The following is a 25710-nucleotide window of genomic DNA, read 5'->3' as shown; positions in this document are numbered from 1 at the left end:
ACTAGCATTATTATTTTTTAATATTATCAATACTCTTATTATTATTATCATAAATACTACTAATACTATTATTATTACTACTACTTATTATACTTTATACATACACAGTTATTTATTTAGTTATTTATTTAGTTATTTGCCATATGCATTAAGTTCAATATGTTAATGTACATGCATGTTTCACAACATTCCAGTTGGCATACTGAACAGTATAAATTGTTCCTAGGTGTGAGAGAGTTTAAATGTATCTGTATCTGAGTGTCTGTTGCCCTGTGATGGACAGTCCAGGGTGTATTTTTTATACCAGGGCTCTACTGAAAAGTATTCAGAACAGCATTTTAAATGCTGAGCTTGAACTACACTGTTTTAAACTCACATTTTTCCACTTATATTAAATAACCCTAAAGCAGTTCCCCCTTAATAATTCAACAGTCTCGTATATATTTCAATATTTCATCCCTCACTCTCCTGACTTTATGACTTTCTATTTCAGTTTTACTGTATTAGCCAAATAAATCACAGTGAATGAATAATATGCTTTAATGTAAATAACTGAATATTTTAGGAGTTTATTGGGTTTATTGTGTATTGTCAAAGTGTAGGGAGCCTTTGTACTCTAAACGAACAATGTGTAACTAATGCTTTATATTTTGTAGATGTTTAAACGTTAGTTAAGAATTCTTGTAAACTGAATGGTTACCAGAATAGACAAAATTTTATAGACAAGATTTTAAATATGTAAAGATATGTTCCAGTATTTTATTTGTTAATGTGTTTGATCATTCTGATAGCATGGGTTTATTCACCATGCTTACAGAGATTTATTTTAAGAAATATGTTATATTCTTGCTCTTTCTGGCATCTAATATGACACTGGACAACTGCTGAATATTTAATATTTCTATCATTTTAACACAAAAAACCTATTTACAATACAGGAATTCCAAGATTGCATATTTCCTCTATTATATACACAATACATAAAACACAATAAACAGTAAGATCTAAAATCTATGTTCAGTTTGATTACATTAATCTATTTACGTGTTCAGAATATGTTTAAAACACATTTAAGATACACGTTGAAAAGAAAAGCTCAGAGTTGGTTTGGGAAGAATCCAAAAGAAACGCTAGTGTATATATACCAAATATAAAGCTATATGAAAACCTATTTCTATAGGTGTCATAAGATACATTTAAAGGCAACTGTTCATATACATTTGCAGGAAGTACGTATGCCATGACAGTCTCGGGATCTCAAAGATTTCTGTAATTGTTCTCTATGACTAAATGTGAGTGAAATAAAGGTTAAAAAAAGGTTCAATAATCTTATTTAACTTTGTGACATGGCCTTTTAGTCTCTTGGTAGTGAATCTCTGGATGACACAAATAGGTTACCAGCTATGGCCAATCACAATCACTGATGTTAAATGAAATATATACGAGATCGTCAAAAAGGTTGGAAACGGTGAGGGTGGGAGGAGTAGTAATTGGTCATGTCTGAGAGACAGAAAGAGAGCTTATAGTCCAGATTTAGCGCCATCTTATTTGGACCGCTCAAAGAAGCTTTAAGGGGAAGAAGATTTTCATGTGATGATGATTTGAAAGCAGCGGTGCATCAGTGGCTCAATCAAAAACATTTTTTGCTGATGGCATTAAAAAGTTGGTACGACGCTGGAACAAAGGAAGGTGACTCTAAATGTTCACTTCAAGCATACACTCACATACAAATATAAGTTTGTAAGTTCTCTTATCCAGTGCCAGTAGTTTATAAGTAGGCTAATTTCTTTAGAAAAAAACTGCATTTGGCAACTGTTTGTGGAGCACCATATACAAAAGAGTCAATCTATAAGGGGAATCTATAAATGTGAATATGCAGATTCTTTTTATAAATATACTATGCTCAAATTATTTAAATCAAAATACTATACTCATTTTTAATTACAACAAAATCATGTTTATACTTTATAATTTGTTTTGTTTTGTTACAAAGAGCAAAATTGTTTTGTTGCTTATGTTCACTCTTACAATAAAATGATCACTGTGATTGATTATGTACTCCACAGCCTGAATTATTTTATCACATCTTCTCACCAGATCGTAAATTCATCATAGCTAATGCACGGGTGGAGAACTGTTCAATCATCTTCTGCAATGATGGTTTCTGCCACATGTGCGGCTTTACACGTGCTGAGGTGATGCAGAAGCCATGTACCTGCAGCTTCCTGTATGGGCCTCACACAGGCAGGTCGGCCATGGCTCAGATGGCCAAGGCGCTTCTCGGCTCAGAGGAGAGAAAGGTGGAGATTTCTCTCTATAGGAAAGATGGTACGTTTTCTGAAAATGACTCAATTACAGACATCAGTTCATATAATTCAATCACAATGCAACATAACATGCAATATACAGTCAAAAGTGTGACAACAGTCAAGCATCACATTTATATATACTTATTAAACATCTCAGTTCTAGACCATGGACCTTATACAGTATAATATAGAGTATATGGCAAAATTATGTGGACACCTAATTATTTTGGTATTTCAGCCACACCACTTGCTAACAGGTATATAAAATCATTTATTCTAAAGACAATGTTTCCAACAAGTTCCCTAGATATGCTTAAAATGCAGTGTAGAGGCTGTTATTAAAAGTGGGTGGGGCAACTCAGTTAATGACTATGGTTTTGTAATTTTGTAATTGCTGGCAGCAATTACCCGGTAAGTTGCTGTAATATATTTTACAGTACGCATACTGCAAATTTAATTACAGTAACTATAAAATACTGTAATATTTATTACAGTAATAATCACAGTACTGTAGCTCTTTTTACAGTAATTTCACATTACTGTAACCTATTACAGCAGTAATCACTTTACTGTAATTGTTATCACAGTCTTTTAATTACAGCAAATATCAGACTACTTTAAAGGCATTACAGCATTTAACACTAAAATAATATTCAAAAAATAACTATACATTGTAAAGATTAAGACACTGCATTTGTAACAAAAAATCATTTATTGAATTTCAACATTTTAAAACATGTTTTTGAAAATACATAGATAATTAAATAAATAAATTCATATTTTTTTTATAAACACAGCTGTTCTGAACAAAAACAAAAATGTGCAAGTGCTTTGTTTTACATTTGCTGGAACCCACATCTTGGGCTAAAGTTTTCTTCCCTGGACTGTAAAGATAAAACAAGGAATTACTGTTGCTGCTGTAGAAATGTATATACAAGACTGGAGACTATGACAATTTTGTTAATTCCTAACCTCCCATTAGAGATATCACATTAATAAACACTGCTATTATAAATACTACCATTAAAAATGTGCTGTTTAAAATTCTTACCTTTTTTGGGGCTCTGTTTTGCTTTAGTCCACTTCAGTAGGCTACTTACACATGCCTCACGGTAACTAGAAAAAAACGAGTGACGAGTTTCACCACATAGAACATGGAGCTACAGCACAGCCACATATACACACGAACGTTACAAACAGTGTTGTTACTCCTACGTACATTCAACTTATGGCGTTATCAACTAAATATCACCAGATAACAAAATATCATGTACAAATAGCTTATTTTGGTAATGTTATGAACGCTGGCTCTCTAGTGTATCACTTTTGGCTAGACCATTAGCTAGTTGTTTATCAACTGGCCGATTAGTTCTATATTTAAGCGAGCTAGCTCGCTCTCTGTCTTGATAGCGTTTTAAAAGAGTGACTATTATCAAGTAATTCTAATTTCTGTACCTGTTACTGATGATATAAAGACGTCTTTCTGTCTAAGTGATAAAAAAACTAGTATTTGTGTTAGATGTAATGCAAACTGTACTATTACCAAAGACGGATTATTGTTTAAACTGACAGAAAAAGAAAAATCCCGCTTAAACTTACCATATTGTGATTCACAGCAGAAATATGCTTACTGTAGAATTCGCCCACCACTGAATCTTGACCATGATCCTTTGCAGATCTACAGTACAGTAAAATGCTGTGTACAGGTTCTACAGTAAGAATTTTATCATTCTACAGTAGTAATACTGTAAAAACTACAGAAATTTGTTACAGTGCACTTTTCCCAAATAGTGTAGACCTTCCCTCTCTTTGGCTGCCCACTAGATTTTGGAAAATTACTGGGATTTGGTTCGATCTGGTCAAAAGAGTTGTAAAGTAGGGCATTAACTGTATGCATTCTATTTTACCCTGAAGCTTGGTCTTGATTATTAAATGTACTGATCTGGTCTTGCGCCGAACTAAGACGCCCTTGACTATACAATTTATTAGTATATTCATCACATTAGACTTATCTAGTCACTATGGTTATGCTTATTTGGGGTCCTTTAAAGTTTTTTTTTTCTTTTAGTGAGAAAGAATATGCAACCACCAAACTGACTATAATCCTCTTATATGAAATCCCAAATTAGATGAGTAAATTACTAAATGTTGCCCCAACCCTCAAAACAACAGGATAACCCATGAGGATAATCTAAATAAGGAATAACATGGCATGAGTCCAGTTTTTAAGATTAAAGTAATAGAGAAAGTTATACTGTTGTGTTTCAATACATCAGCACAGTGGAAAGTTTTCTGGTGCCATAAAGAAAGTTTTAAAACATTCTGTAATAAATGATTGCAGTTATTGGATACTAAGATCTAAAATTAGTAAGAAGGGCTGGTTTAAGCTGTTAAAATGATTATAGTACTTCTTTTATACTGTTAGGTTAGATTTACTAATAATAACTCTTGGTTGGTTTAAAACAGCTGGAAAATCTCAGTGGTACTATATAATAAGTGAATCTAAGAAATTTAAAAAATGATTTCCAGTACATGAACAGCATGTAAAAGCTTTTGTTTTTGCTTTGGGTTATTAAGATAAACATTCACAGTAGGTGAGTCATGAAGAAGTAACTGAGAACTGGGAACTTCAACTTGACTGACATGTTTTACTACTGATCTTAAATAGAACTAGTGTGTGATGTACACTATAATGCCAACATGCTACTTCTCATCCATGTGAAGTTATAAAAACATATTTAAAACTATTTCTGTTAATATGAAGCAATTACACTTATTAAGTATCTGTTATTATTCTGTGATTAGGGGCATGCTGGCTCAGTGGGTAGCACTGTCGCCTCACAGCAAGAAGCTCCTTGGCTCGATCCCCAGGTGGGGCGGTCCGGGTTCTTTCTGTGTGGTGTTTGCATGTTCTCCCCGTGTCTGCGTGGGTTTACTCCGGGAGCTCCGGTTTCCTCCCACAGTCCAAAGACAAGTGAGGTGAATTGAAGATACAAAATTGTCCATGACTGTGCTTGAAATTAGGCTTGTAAACTGATGAATCTTGTGTAACCAGTAACTACCATTTCTGTCTTGAATGTAACCAAAGTGTGTAAAACATGACGTTAAAATCCAAATACATAAATATTCTGTGATTATACTAATGGCATTTAAGGACCACTGTAGTCATTTACTAGCAACTGTAATAATGAAACCTCCAAAAACAGACCAAATATCAAATATTCCATCTACTATTTTATCTACTATTTTAAAGAACAGGGGAAAAACAGAAATCTATAAATGTGAAGCAACACAATTCATTTTGATTTTCTGCTGTAATGAAGCTTCTAAAAAGACATTTTTTTATCCAATTTGGGCAAAACATTTCTGGTGCAGCTGCATTGCAGAGGTGTGAACGCTCTTGTTTGACCAGAATTTTTAATATTTAATTAATATTCATATTTAATATTCATATTTAAATAATATGCTTCCTCAACGTATATTTAATCAAAGCATACTTTTATAAAAAATGTCAATTGTAAAAAGTAAAAAATAAAGTATTGGAGCAAATTCAATACATAAGAGATATTTAAGATATGTAGGGAATAGAATATACAGGTTGTTTAGTGTATCACGTGATCAGAACTGGCGTGAGAGTGACAAGTAAGTAAATCCTCAAAGTATGAGGGCAATTTAACAGAATGCCTACATTAATTATAGTTATACCAGTGGCGATTTCTCTAATACTGCAAGGGAAGCTCAGCTTCCCCTAAAATGTCAAAAATTAAATGGTCAAATATGTACAGTTGTGTTAACATTTTATTGACTACAAATACGTTCATCTCGAAGACGAGTTCGTTCAGAATCAGCTACTTATCACAAATCGACTGACTCGATTTTGTTAACTTCTCATACATTCCCGCAGCGTCAATGCATTTGCCCGTAGAAGCTGAGCGTCTATTCACTTCAACGGGGCTGCATGGAACGTTTTTTTTCATTGCTTCGAAACTCAGCGGTCATTGGATAAATGCCACGATTTTGTCCCGCCCCCGGACGCTGAACGTCTCTGGGGGTGAATGGAGCTGTGGGCGGGTCTGGACGCGGAGCTTCTGCAAGATGATTGGAGGATCAGTCGAAAAGCTGAATCCCGTTTTGATTGACAGCTATTTTGAGATCTACACCGTCACTTAATCACTGGGAGCTTCGGTCCCATCGCGGATTTTGCGAGTGAAGTCGAAAGACAAGCTGCAACCCATTTCTTGGTATTTGCTTGGGGAAATTACTTGACCATTTCCATTGTTCATTGTGTAAATAAAACACACTTATAGTATTTGTTTCAGTTTAACATAATTTCAACATTTCCTTGTTCGAGTTTAATATCGTTTTGTTAGTTCGTTCAATCAATCATTTATACTGTTGGCTAGGTCGGAGTAAACTAGCCAGCTAGCAAGGTGCACACGATGGCAGACAATGCTAATATTGTCGACGTGATTTTGGCAAAGCCATTTGATAGTCTTTCTTACGAGGAGAGAGGAGAAAGAAACAGCAGGGCAGATCAACACCTAAGATTGATTTGGTGCAAAAAGTAAGTACAATGGACCAAGGCCGTCTAAGCAGCCTAGCTCTGCTGGCCATTGAGAGGACACTGGTCAAGTCCCTGGCAAAGACGCCTACTTGGTACGATAGGATCACAGGCCATTTTCTTGAAAAGGAACAGAGGGCAGAATTTATGTATAAATAAATTAACAAATTTTATGATGAAGGCGACAATGAGCTTCCCCTCTTTGAAAGACCAGCAGCCGCCACTGAGTTACACACATGTATATTTAATATTTAATGTATATTTAATACAAAATACAATAATACAACCATGAAATATTTTTGTATAATATATAAAATTCGCTGTATCAGGTTACTGACTGAGCTCAGCTGGCAAGCTGCAGGGCTGTGTCTCAATCCGCACACAAATTCCTATACAGTGTGCTCGAAAAAGTAGCCTCAAATTGATCAAAAACGACAACGTATGTATATATTTATGCACATAATATATTATGTGTTATTGTGTATATTGTGTACATTATGTGTACATGATGAGCGATATGGCTGCCAGAGCTAAGGTGAATCTAGGTGGTGCTGCATCTCCATCAGTCACCCACCTTCCCTGCTAATGTAGAGATTTATAATTTCTGACATCAATAGGTAAATAGCTATTAAATGACTATAAACACACCATCTACATTAAATAAGAACACAGGCTTTTCTGCAGCTCTATCACTGGAGATTTACTGGAAACGACTCTGGTAATCAGTCTTTATATTGTGCTAATGGCTTCCATTGCTAATAATAGACAGTATAATGACTGAGGCCAATGCAAATAATAAATTATTCATTGTAATTATTCATTAGTGTCTTGTACAGTAGGGCTGCACTGTCAGAGTTAATCTCTGTCTGAATGCACCCCCTTCCCAACTGTGAGCTTAGACCTTTTTGTAATTGTATAGGTTAATAGATTTTTCTTTTAATGTGATGTGCATTATTTGGGCTTTTCCAAAGAGGAAATATGTATCTTTTAACAGTTTGTTTCAATATCTTTAGCACTATTTCACTTTTTATAAGTATGAACAACCTCACTAACAATAAAATGTAGTTACATTTGCTTTTCAATATGTGTTTAGGGTGTAAACACGGGTTAAAATACATAATGCCCCCCTTGACGGAATACAATCCTTATTTAAAAAAAAGTTGGGACATTAGGTACATAAAATGCAATAAAACAAGACCGTGATTTGTCAGTTTTATTTAACTGACAAAAAAAATGGCAATGTATTCACTCACCAGTTTAGTTGTATTATATAAATGTAAAAATGTAGAATCTGATGCCAGCAACACACTCAAAAACCTAGGACAAAGGCATGTTACATCACATTTCCTATTAACTACACTATTTAATAATCTGGGATTTTAATGGTTGCAGTTTTGCAAGTGGAATTTTTTCCCATTCTTGCTTGATACAAAACTTACATTGTCTGATTCTGGGACAGTGTTAGTTTAGTGGGTTGGGCTATAAATTAAAAGGTTGAGTGTTTAAATCCCAGTCCTGCCAAGCAGCCACTGTTGACTGGCTGACCCTGCGATCTGACCACAGCTTCCAAACAAGCTGGGAAATGCAAAAAAGAATTTTGTTGTACTGTACATCTGTATATGTATATATGAAAAATAAAGGCATTTTATTTTCCTCTTCATAATGCAGCATTCATATTCAACAGGAGGCAGGCCTGGGCTGCAGGCAAGCTAAGGAAGCACACGCACTGTGTCTAAGAAGCCACACTGTTTTAACATGCAGAATGTGGCATTGGTATTGCTATTGTCTTGCTGAAATAACCATTGACTTCCAGACAAAGTATGTTGCCATTAAATCCCAATATAAGCCCCAGCATCAATGGTAAATATGCAAGTCACTTATACTTGGCATGGACAACTGAACATCCACCTCCCCATACCTAAAAAAACAAAAGACCAACAGGTGGACTCATGTGACCACACCAAATGTTTCCATTATCTTACTATCTATCTGACCATCTGAGATGAGCTCCAGTCCAGAGAACTTGGTAGCGTGTCTGCTTAGAATTGATGAATGGCTTTCTTTTTCTGTAAGAGTTTCGTGTTTCTTACCTTCAGTACACACTGAGATTTTCTCATATTTCCTGAATCTTTTCACAATATTATGCATGATAAATGGTGAAACCTTCCTTTTTTAAACTGACAATTCTCAAGTTTGGAAGTGATGAGTGGATCTTTGGTTGATTCTTGATAGCTTGTCCAGTGTAAAAAACTCCTTTTAGTTACTTAATTAATAAATCACATATAATTAATGACTGTGTAGACATATTAGATTCACTCAGGCTTAATTACAGCCAGTCCTGTTAAATCTAAACGTTACTTGACAGCAAACAGCACACTATGCTGAAATCTAAAGAAATCCCAAATGAAATATTAGTCTGAAAAGCATGCTGGGAAAAAAGGATTTTAGGGTCAGCTTTTGAGGATTTAAATCCTGGTGGTAATTTGTTTTTATACAGTGATTATGCTCTTATAAAAGCTATGATCCTTTCCATTTTTGTCATTACCCTCTTTGGCCTTTGTCAACTCTGTCCTTGGTGCTGAAGAAGCCAAATCCCCCGCTGAATAAAACTTATATGCATTAATATCGCAAGGACACTGCAGCCTTTTAATCCTCTAACTCTTATTTTCATCCACATGTCATGACTTACAGAAGGTTCAGATCAGCTTAGTGTGCACAGAGGTGTATTTCTATGAGAGAATGCCCTCTCAGCTGAATTAATCAGATCACTAGATTAATCACAGGTAAGACTGGGGTTAGGTGGCATTCAGAGGCAGATGGTGCAAGATAATGAAACAGTATTTTTTTTTTTTCATTGAAAGCCTAAAACAATTGCCTACATACCAGGCCTGTCTGCTCATTATCTTTGGAACACCCAGGCTCCAGTTTCCCAGGTCCCATTGTTCACAAGCAAGGACCTTTTCAAAGCTTGAGGATCTAAATCCTAAGTATGTCAATTTTCAATTGTTTAAAAACAAAATATGAATATGTTAGTATATATTTTATATTTCACTATAAAAAGCTTTTTTTCGTAATGGGGCGTGAGAATTATGCATGAATACCATTTTTTCCCAACCGAGTACAAGTACAAGTACATGTATTTTTGTACTTGCCGATACCGATACCGATACCAATACCTATTTAGAATGATGCAATCTGGAGCATTATGGAATAGTGTAGTTTTGTTGTGTAAAATAGTGCAATGGAACAGTTGATTTGTTCCTTTGAGTACCAGTCGCCGAGCGAAAATCAGGGCAAAAATTGTGTAGTGTGAACTAGGCATAACGCAGCAACGTGCACTAAACACACGGTATCGGATGTTTAGTATCGGAGCCTCGTTTGCGAGTACAAGTACAAGTTAATGAGCGCGGTATCAGGCAAATACCCGATACCAGTATCGGTACTCATGCATCTCTAGTTTTGGGTGTGGAGTGACAGAACAGTTAAGCCATTGACTGTTATGTCTGAGGTTGGGAGTGCCGAATAAGGTATGCCGAACAAAATGCTCCACTGTGCCGTAATCTTAATACAGGAACAGCCAAAAGAAAACAACATGTAAAACTTTTGTAACTTTTTGCAATTTATGTAGCACACATTTGAGAAGTAGTTAGATACAGTCGTATACCCAATTTTGTAAAAGCAATATTTTATCGACTTGTGTAAATGTTGATTTTGCAATATGTTAAATGTTAACACTAGAAAGATTAAGATTAAGAAACCTCAGCCTCCAGAACCCTGAAGTTTTTAATGGGATTTAAGCAATTATAGTCTAGTACATACATTTAAATAACAAAGATAGGCAGGAAACTGACAGTAAAAAAAAGTTTAGGTTACTAAAAACCAAAAAACAATGTCAGTTTTAGAGAGACCCAAGCGAACAAGTCATTAATTATCAACTTGCTGCATGTATTTTAAGTCTAACAAGCTTTAGTCAACAGTCTAACAAGCTTAGTCTAACATATCAATGGGCTTAAAGACTGACATGTCATGCAAGAAAGAAGCCTCCTGCTCCTGCTTTCATTGTCCAAATGGCCAGCAACAAACTTCAGTTGAGCTTTAAGGTGCAGATTTTTAAGTGTTTTTCTTTTTAATTGCAGTATAGGCTTTAAGCCCTAATCAATATAATGCTATAAAGCTATATAACGATTAAGTTCATTTATGTCAGGGGTTGCCACATTGGCTTAATATTAATTTAAGAAAAAAGAGTAGATGTTGCAATTAGACACTAAATTGTGAAGCAGGCATAATAAAAACACAATCATTATATTACTATTTAATTAACAAAAACTGTTGTGAACAAAATGTTCAGGTTTTTTACATTTACTACATTTTTACATTTACACAAAATAAATGTACTTTTTATATACAAATTTACTTTATACTAGGTGTAATTGCTACTTTGTTTTTAGTCTAGTTATCGAATTAGTTTTTTTCCCCCAGTTTCTTGTGAATATCCCTTTTGGATATCACAAAGCTGGTCCTGACTGCCCCATCCCTGGATGTGTAAACTTTGGTTAAAAAAACATTAATTGTGTTTGCAGCCTAGCAAGCACAGCTTCAGTTGTCCATGCCAGCTCTGCATCAGTTATGTTTTCGACATGTCTTTGTAATGGTGATTTCAATTGTAATACTTAAACAGTGATCTGTTCTCCACAAACTAAGCATGCAGCTTTACCATTGACTTCAGAAAATTAATACTTAAAAGTCCATGTTTTGGTAAAAATTCTACATTCTGTACACACACACACACACACACACACACACAAACTTACAAACTTATGTAAATGATCACTCATTACCACTGGCCTTAAGTGGGTCAGTTTGGGACAGCCAAATGGATGTGGACCAGAGGTTTGATTTATGTACATTGTGGTCCAGCAGAAATGCAGAGGTTTTCTTCACTTTAGAAAACCTACAATAAACTTGCATAATATTTAAATTTGTAATTTTATTTGTGTGTTTTGATTATTTAGTCAAAGAAAAAGGCGTCTGCAGAAATTACAATCCAAAAACTGACGTGACCTTACACATATGCATAAAAACCTTCAACCTTAACTGTGTTGCCCTCTAGTGGAGAAAATGTTGATTTACAGAGAGTCTGGCACTGTGCTAATATTTCGCTAATTTATGTTACAATATGTTAATATTTTATTAGTCCGTTGTTTTGCTTGTATTTATGCTTTTATGTATTTATGTAGTTGATAGGTATAAAATCTGGTAAATATGTATTTTCTCTTAATCATTTTGAAAGTCTTTGAATACATTGTTAACAATTTTACCCTCAGATTTGTTAGTTAGCAATTAGACCACGTGAATAAAACAAGCTCCTGTATAAAACAGAATTTGTCTTTATTCTGTCATATTAAAAATACTTGGGCATTTTGGTGATTGTTTATTGGGATTGTAACGTCATGTTTTACACTTTGGTTACATTTATGACAGGAACGGTGTTACTCATTACACAAGGTTCATCAGTTCACAAGGTTATATCAAACACAGTCATGGACAATTTAGTATCTCCAATTGACCTCACTTGCATGTCTTTGGACTGTGGGAGGAAACCGGAGCTCCCGGAGGAAACCCACACAGACACGGGGAGAACATGTGAACTCCACACAGAAAGGACCCGGGCCCCACCTGGGGATCGAACCCAGGACCTTCTTGCTGTGAGGCGACAGTGCTACCCACCGAGCCAACGTGCCGCCCCATTTTGGTGTAAGTCACTCTGGAGAAGCAGGTACTAAATAACTAAACGTAAATCTAAATGAAAATGTGTAAACTGTGGGTTTGTTTTCTCTTACAGGAGTGTGTTTTCCATGCTTCGTGGATGTGGTGCCAGTAAAGAATGAGGATGGACAGGTCATCATGTTTATCCTGAATTTTGAGCCGACAGATCAACAGGAAAGTGCAGCTAAGAGCTCACCAGTGAAGGAACAAAACCTCAGACTCTCTTTTCCATGGCTCTCCAAAGGTGTTGTAAAATCACCCACTTTGTTTCCATTATGTCTTAGCATTAGGCCAGGGTTTAAAAATGCCTCTTAAATTTGTTTAAGAATTAGATACAAATGTTATGTTTTGTTGACATATTTGTTGGATTGAGATTATATGATTTGATAGAAAAGGTGATGGTGTACTTGAGTAGTGCTCCAGTAATGGGGTTCTCTCTGTGTTTAGAATATCGTGAGATGGGGCCTTGATGATGCCTTAGCTATTTATGGCCAGAAGCCCAACAGAGACTGTTCTTGTCAATAGTGGAGCTCATTTGTATGAAAGGGGACAGTTAGCGCCCTCTTACAATCATGTTTGTCTGCCATTTTTACTGCATTCTACTCCTATTTGAAATGATGCAATGTATGAAATCATGCATCATATTTAAGGCCCTACCTAATTCACGTCACGGACCGTGAAATGAACATGTTCCTGTGCAATATGCAATTTGCTGTGAAATTCTGTGTGTTTTAACATCAAGTGTCTCACTTTTATTGGTTAATTTGCACTATGTGGGGGTCCTAGCAATCCTACGGCAATTCAGTTAGCAATCGGTTAGTCAAAATGTCCAAGATGTCGATGCTAAAGCAGCTAAAAACACGACTTAGGTAACTAAGCGATGGTGTCAAAACACAGACGAGTATTTTCGTATTTGAGACGGAGCCTCATACCGTCACTGGATGTTCTAGGTTTACATTCAGCCTTTAACGTAGGCTGTGTTGCGAATTGTAGCTTCCATTTATTCTATAATTTACTTAATGAGTGTTATTTCATGACTGCTGTGAAATGTGGCTCTTTTCTGTAAAAATCTGTGCTTTTTGAAAAACAAGGTCAGTGAAATTAAGCACAATTTTCCGTGAATTAAGTAGGGCCCTAATCATAATACTAGTTGTAGGAACTTTGTGTTAAATAAAATCATTAAATATCTGCTCCAATATCTTTCCCTTCCTATTCATCAGCTTGTCGACACAGGTTCAGACTGCCCCGTCCATTGTTGCCATCCCTCCATAGCAGCAAGCCGTCTCTGCACGATGACGCCGAGTTTGGCCACATGCACAAGATGTCCCACATGGGCCACGAGTCCGTGGCACTTGACAAGCTGCTGTCCCTTCCAGAACGTTCTGCACTAGGGGGTGACCCCTTGCTTTTGTGGGATGACAAACCACCTCTGGAGCCTCACTCAGAGCTACCGAGTTCGTCACCATCCCAGCCTCACTGTCAAGGTTTTTCACATTCCTCTTCATGGCTAAACTGTCCAAAAAACTCCCCCTCCAACTGCAGCATGTCTCACAGCCGCTCGTGTGAAAGCCTGTGTAGCACCAGCCATTCACCTACCACGAAGGACCTCGCCTGGAACAAAAAACTGCCCGTCAGACCACACAGCGCAGGTAAGATCATATGGTCCTATTTTTTTCTTTATAAGTGAGGCCATGCAGCGAACTATATTTTGAAACTTTCTAGAGATAAAAACAATAATCTATGTTGCTGTATCTAAATATAAAAATCTAATGTTACTTGTAACAAAAAAAAAATAATTTATCACAGTCACAGGTCATTAAAGTCCCAGAACTATGACGAAGTACATGGCAGTTACAAGTAGTAAGTAAACTTTGACTCAACTGTTTATCCTGTTTATGTTTGCCCAGGTTCCATGCAATGTAAAGCCAGTTTACCCAACTCTACATCAGACTCAGACCTGATACGATTCCGCATGCTAAATCGAGGTCCTGTAGCGACACACAACTTAAACGATTTCAAACCAGATCCCTTGGTCACTCTGCCTTCTAGTGAGATAGATATCATTGCTCCATGCAAGCTGATTGACCGCACCCACAATGTGACAGAGAAGGTAACACAGGTGAGTAAAGTATGTAAACCATTTGGACTAGCCTGGATTTCCACAGTACTTCGTCTGAGCTTTATCCATTCAAGTCATGGACAGTGGTAGCCTAGTGGGTAGAGCTTTGGGCTATCAATCGGAAGATTGACGGTTCAAAACCAGCTGTTGGGTCCTTGAGCAAGGCCCTTAACCTTGTTTGCTCCAGAGGCGCCATACAATGGCTGACCCAGCGCTTTCCAAACAAGCTGGGGTCAAACAAGTGTATATGTATATATGAACACATAAGACTGAGTGAAGGGTGTGTGGGTTGTAGAGGTCCCTGTATAGAAATGTGTGTTTAAATGCGCTTCAAATACAGTAGCATTGCTACAAAAGACCACTTGAGTGCCACAATGTTCTGTTAACCATCAAAACACACATTTCTGTCTTTGAAATCAGTAACAAGGCACAACAACAGAAAAGATTTAACTGTAAAGCATGGTGAAGGGTGCATTTTTGCTATCATTAAACTTTTTTGTTGTACCTTTTCTGAATGAATTGTTTTTACCTTACTAAAACGTAATCAAATTGTAACTACAGGTGACTGTTTACATTGGCCAGGAAACTCTGTTTCTTGCTCATATCTTGCCAGTCTCTGAAATGTAGGTAATATAGACCAACCTTTTTTTCTTAGACTTCCATGTATTAAAAGAAATTCGTAGAAGATTCTTGTTTTTTATTGCATTTTAAAAAATGTGGGCTGTGTTTCAGCTAAAAATTTATTTGGAATATCAGTATCAACACTAGCTGCAAAGTTGGTTCAAGCTGATTAGACCATGAAGCCACCTGATTGTAGAACACTGGAGCACAGTAAACCTGATGGTGAGGTGTATAACAGGTTTACAGAGAGCTGCAGTACTCTTAATTGAGGGTGAGACGTTCTTCCAGCTGTTAGGAAATACAAATAAAAGAGTCTTTCTTCTCCGAGAGGTTAGAATGAGCTGTAGCTTTAGCTGAAAAAAATGGTTAAACAGAAGCAGGGGTGATGGGCGAGCGAGACAGGGTTATACCCCATGGCGTATGGCAATGTTTCTCAGAAGGAGTCTATGTTAACAGAAAGATTAAAAACAAACTAGTGAAGAAAGCAGTCTATCACCTGTGTTGTTGCTCAAGAAGTGAGTTTCCAAGTTAGAGGAAGAGCATTTATGTTCAGAAAAATCAGACAATGTTAACATTAGTAAATGTACAATGGATTTAATGTAGCTTAAGCAATCACTTTGCTTAATGCACACAATCTGACAAAATATAGTACTGTAGTACATAGTACTGTACAGCACAGGTTCCCAAAGTGGATGCAGTGACGTCCCTCTAGCAAAAAGGAGCCCAAAGAATAGCCAAATAAGGCTAAAGTCTGTTTGACCCCTGTCCAGGACTTGAATGGATAAAAATCAGACGACATACAGTACAGTGTTGTTGGGTTTGAATGCCTCAACTGTTCTCCTCCATACGTATGATTATTGTAACCAAATAACTCTTTGATTTATATAACTTTTTGTACCACTATATGTATAATTTGGTTGGTGTACATGTACACTGTCAAGTCACATTATTATGACCACTTCCTACTTTCGACGGCTGTGGCATCCTTATGGTCTGGGGAATGTTTTCGTGGCATTCTCTGGGCCCATGCATCCATGTGGAAGGCACTCTCAACCGATTTGGGTATGAATCCATCCTTGCAGATCATGTACACCCATACATGCTGATTGTCCTCCCTGGGGCTGATGGAATCTTCCAGCAAGACAATGCAACATGTCACATGGCTAGAAATGTCTGACAGGAACATGTTGGAGGAACATGACCAACACTTCCAAGTACTACCCTGGCCCCCTCATTCCCCAGAATTGAATCCAACTGAGCATCTGTGGGACCACCTTGATCGTCGTGTTTGCTCTATGGATCCTCGCTCACGACCCCTCCAGCAGCTGTGGGATACACTGCAGATAGCATGGCTCCACCTGTGACAACCTACCAGGACCTTACTGAGTCACTCTCGCGGTGGTTACTCTGAATATAAGCTGGTGGTCAGAATAATTGACAGTGTATTTTTGCCCTGTAGATGAAAGTACTTTTGGACAAAGAGTGGCTACAACAACCAACAAAATCTCAGGAGCGCCATGACATTTATGTATCTTACATTATGCTAACATAATGTATTTATATATTTCTGTTCAGGTACTGTCTCTAGGTGATGACGTCCTTCCTGAGTACAAGCTCCAGGCTCCTAGAATCCATAAATGGACCATTCTCCACTACAGTCCCTTCAAGGCCGTTTGGGACTGGGTCATTCTTCTGTTGGTCATCTACACAGCAATTCTTACTCCTTATTCAGCCTCGTTTCTACTCAGCGATGAGGAAGAGGCTGCCATGCAGCGCTGTGGCTACTCCTGCAGTCCTCTCAACGTGGTAGATTTCATAGTGGACATTATGTTTGTCGTCGATATCGTTATCAACTTTCGTACAACGTACGTCAATGCCAATGATGAGGTGGTCAGCCATCCTGCCCGCATTGCTGTGCACTATTTCAAAGGCTGGTTCCTCATCGACTTAGTGGCTGCTATTCCATTTGATCTGCTCATCTACCGCTCTGGAGAAGAGGTGAGGTGATTCATAGGTTCTAGATCGGTACCACAAAACTCTTAACCACAAGTTGTGACCATAAGTTTATATAATTTTTTTTAAATGCCATTGTTCTTTTGTTTCCAGACAACAACTCTAATTGGTTTGCTGAAGACCGCCCGACTGCTGCGACTGGTTCGCGTGGCACGTAAATTGGACCGATATTCAGAGTACGGTGCAGCAGTGCTTTTCCTGCTCATGTGCACCTTCGCACTAATCGCCCACTGGCTGGCATGCATCTGGTATGCCATAGGAAACGTAGAGAGAAGCGGATCTTCTCGAATTGGCTGGCTAGATTCGCTTGGTGAACAGCTTGGCAAGCCCTATAATGCGACAATTTCAGGATCAGGACCCTCCATTAAAGACAAGTATGTTACTGCTCTTTACTTCACCTTCAGCAGCCTGACCAGTGTGGGCTTCGGAAATGTCTCACCAAACACCAACTCGGAGAAGATCTTCTCTATTTGCGTTATGCTTATTGGTGGTGAGTTATAACACACAATTAAAAATGTAATGTCTATAAATACAGTTGATATGAGCTTTACATATCAAATAAACGCACTTTGTGGGTATACAGTTACTGATTTTAGGCCTTTGTTCCTCTGTACACCCCCTCCACCCCAACCATTAGTGAAAAGGGATCCCAATAACATCCCCACTGACCTGAAATTATTTGTCTGGTGGGCGCCTACACGAACAACAATTGGCTGTTGTTTATTGGGGGTGCCAGAGGGGACCTCATAACTGATGCAATTACGGCCTCTGCTGGCTGATTGATAACGCCTGCACAGAGTCAAGGGATAGTGAGGATCAGGGTGTGTCTCCCCATACACAAAGCTGATCCACATATAACCTTGCCTCGTGCAGGTGAAAAGATGCAGTCGGCTACTGCACACATGTCGGAGGGGGCATGTGTTAGTCACGGCTCTCCTCAGTCAGAGTGGAGGTCAACATCAGTAGAGAGGAAGCATAATGCAATAGGGTGATTGGGGGGAAAATATATAAAGAAAATAAACTACAAATAGACTGAAACAAAATACCTAGCATGCCATAAAATGCACAAATACATGCTGAAAATGGTGATATATCTAAAAATAAACAGATAAATAACAATTTGGTTCTCTGTACTTAAGCAAGGTTTAGTTTCATGCATGTTGTAGCTACATGAGACATGAGTCTCTGTTATTTGGACTCACAAGTTAAAATCGAACCTTGCACAAGATTGGCTCAAAAGCAGCAATAAGTCCAGCACCATTGGCTGATTACACCAAAATTAGTTTCTGGATGTTCACTGTAAAATATATATATATTTTTTTATTTACAGCTCTAATGTATGCCAGCATCTTTGGGAATGTGTCAGCGATTATCCAGAGACTTTACTCTGGAACAGCTCGCTATCACACTCAGATGCTCCGGGTACGAGAGTTCATTCGCTTCCACCAGATCCCCAATCCACTCAGGCAGAGACTAGAGGAGTACTTCCAACATGCTTGGTCCTACACCAATGGAATTGACATGAATGCAGTAAGTCTCACGTAGATAGTAACACAAGCTTACATTTTACATTTACATTTTCAGCATACGCTTTTATCCAAATCGACTTACAGTACTGTGACAGCATACTCTCTAAGTAAGGGCCCAACGGTGACAACCTGGCAGTGGTGGGGCTTGAACCCGTGGCCTTTCGATTACTAGTCCAGTACCTTAACCACTAGGCTACAACTGCCTACTAGACAAGGTAGTATGATCATCAAACTGATTGTAACCATAACCCTAACTAGTTGCACTGACCAAAAAGTAATAATTAGACTAAATATGTATTTATTAACAAGTATGTGTACACCTGACCAACAGCTTATTTTGACATCATATTCCAAAACCTTTGGCATTAATATTGAGTGTCCCCAGTGTTTGCAGCCAAGGCAAAGGCCGGTATGATGTTGGACGAGTTGGCAAGACTCAGAAACGATGTCGGATGAAATGGCCAGTCTCCGAATCGAAGTGTTCAATGAGGTTGGGGGTGGCACGGTGGCTAAGTGGGAAGCACTGTCGCCTCACAGCATGAAGGTCCTGGGTTCGATCCCCAGGTGTGGCGGTCTGGGTCCTTTCTGTGCGGAGTTTGCATGTTCTCCCGTGTCTGCGTAGGTTTCCTCCAGGTGCTCCGGTTTCCTCCCTCAGTCCAAAGACATGCAAGTGAGGTGAATTGGAGATACAAAATTGTCCAAGACTGTTAACTAGCGTTCCTGTCATGAGTGTAACCAAACATGATGTTAAAATACTAATAAACAAACAAACAAACAATGAGGTTGGGGTTGGGCATTGTGCAAGCCACTGCAATTCCTTGTCAAACCGCATTCTTATAGACCTAGCATTGTACGCAGGGGCACAGTCATGCAGGCACTGGTAAGGGCCTTTCTTAAACTGTTGCTAAGCTTAAACAAGTTGGAAGTATTTAATTTATGTTATAACAGATATGAAGTTTATACAGCTTTTAGCAATGGGTGTGGCTGAAACACATGAACTCAATAATCAGGAGTGGTGTCCACATACTTTTAGCATGTTGTAGGGGCTAGTCACTTGTTAAATGTAATAGAGGACCTAATTTGTTTGTTTTTCTCTCATACCCTTTTCTTTCCTGATCAGGTGCTCAAGGGATTTCCTGACTGCTTGCAGGCAGATATCTGTCTACACCTGAATCGATCCCTGCTGCAGAACTGTAAAGCTTTTAAAGGATCCACCAAGGGCTGCTTGCGTGCCCTAGCCGTGAAATTTAAGACAACCCACGCTCCTCCAGGAGACACCTTGGTGCACGCGGGAGATGTCATTTCGGCCCTCTATTTTATTTCCAGAGGCTCTATTGAAATCCTACGGGGAGATGTGGTAGTAGCAATTTTGGGTAAGTGTTGCACATGGCATCAGGGTTTAAGCTTTTCATAAATTATTAGCACACGTCTTTATACTGTGGGGGGACACCGGAGCTCCTGGAGGAAACCCTGCAGCCCTGCATGTTCAACTGGCCACAAATTCCCTTTTGACCAACTTAAAATTCTGTTCGTTTGCTTTTCATTTGCTTTATTTGTGTTGGCTCCCTGTCCTCTAAGGCTTGGAAGACATTTACATTTATTAGCGCACTAGTGGATAAGTAGATAACAGTTAAATAAAGTGATTTTATTGACTACTTGTTTTTTCACCATGCAGGAAAGAATGACATATTTGGTGAACCCATACACCTGTATGGAAGGCCTGGCAAGTCCTGCGCCGATGTAAAAGCACTGACCTACTGCGACCTGCACAAGATCCACAGAGAGGATGTTCTAGAGGTTCTAGACATGTATCCAGAGTTCTCAAACAACTTCTGGGGCAATCTGGAGATCACCTTTAACCTAAGAGATGTATGGTTCTTTTTATGCAACTACACTACACTAGCTGATAATTGGCTTCTGAACTGTAATAGACTGAGAGACAGTTTTTAGGACTAATAGACTGAGAGACAGTTTTTACAACAGGGCCATAGCTCTGTTAAACACAAACATGTGACACATCATGTGTCATTCAACGGGTATTGTGCAATTGCAATTTCATTCACTTTAATGGGACATGTGCAACTTATAATTTAAAAAATTTAATTGGACATTTATTGGACATGTGCAATAGCTTCTTTTCCTGCTTCGGTTTTGTTTAAGTGCTTTTTTTATATTTATATTTGTATATACTAGTACTATTGTTTGCTGTGGTTGTTTTTCCTTGCACCGAGAGGGGGGGGTTGTATTTCAATTTCGTTGTATAAGTGTACAAGTACAATGTGCAATGACAATAAAGGATTCGTATTCGTATTCGTATTCGTAAAGAAAATCCTAGCACAGGAAGTGGGAATGATAATTGCACAAAGAAGGGATTTTATTTTTCCACTCATCTCTGAGTTTATTTATTAATTACAAGTCCACGTTTAAAAAATGTCTAAGCCTCCCCTGGGCATTAAAAATTAATCTCAACCCAGGGATCAGTTAGTTAATCAGTCAGTAAGTAAGCAAAAATGCCGCCTCAACCCCAGACAGTATAACGCAAGAAATAGACAATATTTATTCAGGCTTCCACCCAAAATTGTTCTTATAAGTAAGAGTTCATTCGCATATACAGTACCTTGTTTTGTTCATCAAACAGGGCCTATGTGTTGTAGTAAGTTGATGTGTTTATGGTGTTAATTTTCCCAACATCATTAGCAAGGTTGTGTTTTAAACAATACACTACATTGTTTATGATTATATGCTACGATTTACTGTTTACACTGATGAGGCATAACATTATGACCACCTTCCTAATATTGTGTTGGTCCCCTGCAACTGTGATGCACTGTGTATTCTGACACTTTTCTATCAGAACCAGCATTAACATCTTCAGCAGTCTGAGCTACAGTAGCTCGTCTGTTGGATCGGAACACACTGGCCAGCCTTCGCTCCCCACATGCATCAGTGAGCCTTGGCCGCCCATGACCCAGTTGCCGGTTTACCACTGTTCCTTCCTTGGACCACTTTTAATAGATACTGACCACTGCAGACCAGGAACACCCCACAAGAGCTGCAGTTTTGGAGATGCTCTGACCCAGTCGTCTAGCCATCACAATTTGGCCCTTGCTCAAACTCGCTCAATCCTTACTCTTGCCATTTTTTCCTGCTTATAACACATCAAGTTTGAGGATACAATGTTCACTTGCTGCTTAATATATCCCACCCACTAACAGGTGCTGTGATGAAGAGATAATCAGTGTTATTCACTTTACCTGTCAGTGGTCATAATGTTATGCCTAGTCGGTGTATTACTTTAGCCTTGGATCGATATTGTGTAGTTTGAGCAGGTTAGGAGGAGATCGAATGATCCTGTGCTGAAATTAGTGACCGAATCTGATTGGCTGTCTCATGATTACGTTGTGGCAGACGGTCAGGACATTATTATTATTAAAATCAACGACATTAAGTTCTACTGGCGAGTCCTTAAACAGAAAATGGAGTAATCATAGTGCAAAGGTGTTGGGGGTAAAATATAGTAGATTTCTTCCTTAATACTCCTCAAAGTTTAGCAAAGGTTTGTGGGTTCAGTTTTTTCCTCTTTTAAAACATTGCTTGGTAATATTGCTAAAAGAAATGGTAACTGCTAATATAAGGTCTGTCAAAAATTCATTTGTTGAAAATCTCTCTTAACAGACGACCATCATTTCGGGGGCAGTAAAAAGTGAGAAGTCAGGGAAGGCCTACATGAAGAATCATGCCAACAGGTCAAGACTCTCTTCCCACAGAAGTATTGAGAAAGGTAGTATATGGCAAGATTTTATTTAATTATAATTATTAAATTAAATAAAAACATAAGTCTACAAATGTATGTACTTATTTTTAAAGAACAGTGTTTCTGTTACTAATCTGCAAATCTGTAAAGACTTGAGTACAATGTGTGTTTAAATATGTTCAGTTGGTTGTAGTTAATGTTTTGCTTACATACAGCTACAGATGTTCTGCTTACTATTGATAGATAACTGAATTTAACCTAAGGACCAGGTTAAACACACACAACCAGAAACCTGGTTGGGGCTTGAACCATAAACTTTGTGATTACTAGTCCAGTACCTAAATCACCAAGCTACCACAGCCCTAAAAAGACATTCTCAGCAAATTATCAGAACACATTTTATTAGGGACATTTTATTTTCTAGGAGTTATAATCATAGTCCATAGCATGGGTCAGTTCACAGGTGGACAGAGTAACTGTGGGCAAATCCATAACCGTTATCTGAGAAAAACAAAAAGGAACACAAGAACTAACTAGAAACAAAAACAGTGAGCACAAACTCTGGCAAATAATGCTGTAATGCTAGAACGGCAAAAATATGCAGCCAGGAACAACATTGGGTTGTGTCAGGGTACACAAACCAGTGAAGAAGACAGTGGGGATAAGGTGTTGACAATGATTAGGGAACGAATCAAAAACAAGGGGTATGGACAACGACATGAAAACAAAACAAAGCACAAATGGAGCATTGTCATGCGAATGGCAACATTAAAAAGAAGACCAGGGAGAATATTGCAGATGCTGCCCCTAACGTACATTGAACAGATTACCCTGGACCAAGGCAACTAGAAGCTGATTTTGCCCAGGAAACATCAACACTGGGAGGGATGTCCAGGACTAGAGACAGAACTGCAACCAGAGAAAGGACTGCAGGAAAGGCTAGAACAAGCAACAGGACAGGAGGGCTGGCTGGGAATGGCGAGAGGACTGGGGGGTTGGATGAAAAAAAGCAATAAGACAATATGTTAAATATGTTAAATTGTTTGTTAATCAATGTTATTTGTGTCCACAAACCACAACTACTGTTCTGTTTACTGTTATTAGATGACACAGTGAAGACTGAAGCCAAACTCAACCAGACTCTTCAGCCTGTAAACCAGAAAACAATGCAGCAAGAGGACAAAGGGCACACGATTAACAGGGTCTTGGATTCCTCATCCTCTCACCACAGCAGTGATGAAGAGGATGAATCTAGACAATCCTTTTTTCAAAGTCACACTACAGGCTTCCATATCGGCAATACCAGAGAGCAGACCAGCTGTAACACCCTCTCAGGTAGAACTTTAAATAATAAATGTAAACCATAGTTGGTCCTAGGCTAGTTTATTATAATACTTTGCAATACATACATAGTAAAACATCCAGGAAATGTATATATTTAGTTGTGACAGTGACGCAGCTAACACATTTAAAACGTATGTATTCAGAAGCTTTTTCAGGGGTCTCCAATATCTTCAGTTTCTGGCGAGAAAACGTTGGTCATCAGTACCAGAAGTTGCCCTGCCACAGCATGTCGCGCCCACCTCCTTCATCTCCATCTATGAGTTTCTCACACAATAACAGCCACCGCCAATGTAGCGAAGTGGAAAACAGACTTGAATTGCTGCAGAGACAGCTTAATAGGTGATGCCTTAAAGTATATTACACGCCAACTATCAAGTTTTAATGGTGGTTGCAGCTTTGTACGACTTTGTTTGTGCTTCCACAGGCTGGAGACACGAATGTCCACAGACATTGGGGCCATCATGCAGTTTCTTCAGAGGCAGATGGCTATGGTTCCTCCAGCCTACAGTGCTGTTAGTTTTCCCGCCGAACTGTCTCCAAACCCGCCCAAACTTGGACAGAAGTTGGTGCAACCAGTCAACCCTTTAGAAACAGAGCGACCAGACATTCACTCTAAGGTACCTCTTGTTCACCTGTAAGTCAGTGTCATTCACTTGATGTAGCTACACTGAGCACAGTGATCGTAAAAGGGTATATTGCTTCATATTCATGAGATCAGCACAGTATGTCTGGCAAAATCATTTGAAACTGCAAACATTAAAACATTACAGAGGAACCTCGATTTAACGGACTAAAAGTGGGGAGCACTGGTCCGTAAAAAGCGTTTTGTCCGAAACTGCAAGACAGCTAACTGCTAAACATGCACGTGATTAACAGTAAAATGTACAACATAGATAGATATGTAAATGTGTAATGTGAAACCTGTAAATAAATATTAAATTTGATGTTCTGTACTAAAAAACACAGAGAAAAAGGCGAGAACATAGTGAGCCTCCCGGCAAAACAAAGCCTATCAATCATGTAAACAGACAGACATGCACCAGCTAGAGGACAATTACTGAACTACTGGTCTTGGTATGCCTCTCACAGGAATTGTAAACAATCAGACCGGACATTCGGTTTTCCAGATTTTGTCAGTTAAATCCAAAATCTGTTAAATGGAGGTCTGTTAAACTGAGGTTCCTCTGTATTTCTTTTTAGCCAGTTTGTGTCTCAAAATGCAGCCAATGTCTGGAGTATTATGCTGCTGTGGGCTTAAGCGTACTTAAAGAGACCTGTTTTATATAACAACACTTTCTTTTTTCCCCTAGATACGAGATTCTAAGGACCAAGACAACATATGTACTAAGATATGTGGGCCACAGAATAGTGAGGAGCTCCAGCTACTAGACTGTCCACTGGCTTCCTCTCCTAAGAGTTGCGAATTTGACCAAAACCTTCAAACATCTTGTGCAGATGTAGGGCCACTGAGCAAGGCCAACAGTCCTGACAGACAACCAAAAGGCATGACTGGTCATCCATGGCATTCTACTTCAGGAAAGGAATCCAACGAAGCAACCAACCTTCAGTGTGCTCAACTCAGGCCTAATTTGACATCTTCTAAATGTGGAAGACGGCTTTCTTTTCAAGGACAACAGCTAACTGAGAAGTGCTCGTCAGTTCAGCAAAGGCATGCGTCTGATCCAGGATGCTAA

At 38.4% G+C, this 25710-nt stretch overlaps 1 protein-coding gene across 1 annotated transcript in view; it reads left to right on the top strand.

The window, feature by feature from the left end:
* Positions 1-25710, top strand: part of kcnh2a (potassium voltage-gated channel, subfamily H (eag-related), member 2a) — a 26451-nt gene extending 741 nt beyond the window's left edge. The window contains exons 2-15 of the mRNA XM_063016295.1: positions 2098-2328; positions 12713-12880; positions 13857-14285; positions 14544-14755; positions 16952-17374; positions 17483-17879; positions 18720-18919; positions 20039-20291; positions 20594-20787; positions 22594-22687; positions 23777-24007; positions 24160-24355; positions 24441-24633; positions 25327-25710. Of these exons, the coding sequence (XP_062872365.1) occupies positions 2098-2328; positions 12713-12880; positions 13857-14285; positions 14544-14755; positions 16952-17374; positions 17483-17879; positions 18720-18919; positions 20039-20291; positions 20594-20787; positions 22594-22687; positions 23777-24007; positions 24160-24355; positions 24441-24633; positions 25327-25710 (3605 nt within the window). The remainder of the gene's footprint in view (positions 1-2097; positions 2329-12712; positions 12881-13856; positions 14286-14543; positions 14756-16951; positions 17375-17482; positions 17880-18719; positions 18920-20038; positions 20292-20593; positions 20788-22593; positions 22688-23776; positions 24008-24159; positions 24356-24440; positions 24634-25326) is intronic.

The sequence above is a fragment of the Trichomycterus rosablanca genome, chromosome 20 (assembly GCF_030014385.1).
Source record: "Trichomycterus rosablanca isolate fTriRos1 chromosome 20, fTriRos1.hap1, whole genome shotgun sequence".
In the NCBI taxonomy this organism is placed as follows: domain Eukaryota; kingdom Metazoa; phylum Chordata; class Actinopteri; order Siluriformes; family Trichomycteridae; genus Trichomycterus; species Trichomycterus rosablanca.
The sequence above is the reverse complement of the archived record's forward strand: the minus strand, read 5'-3'. Positions and strand labels throughout refer to the sequence as shown.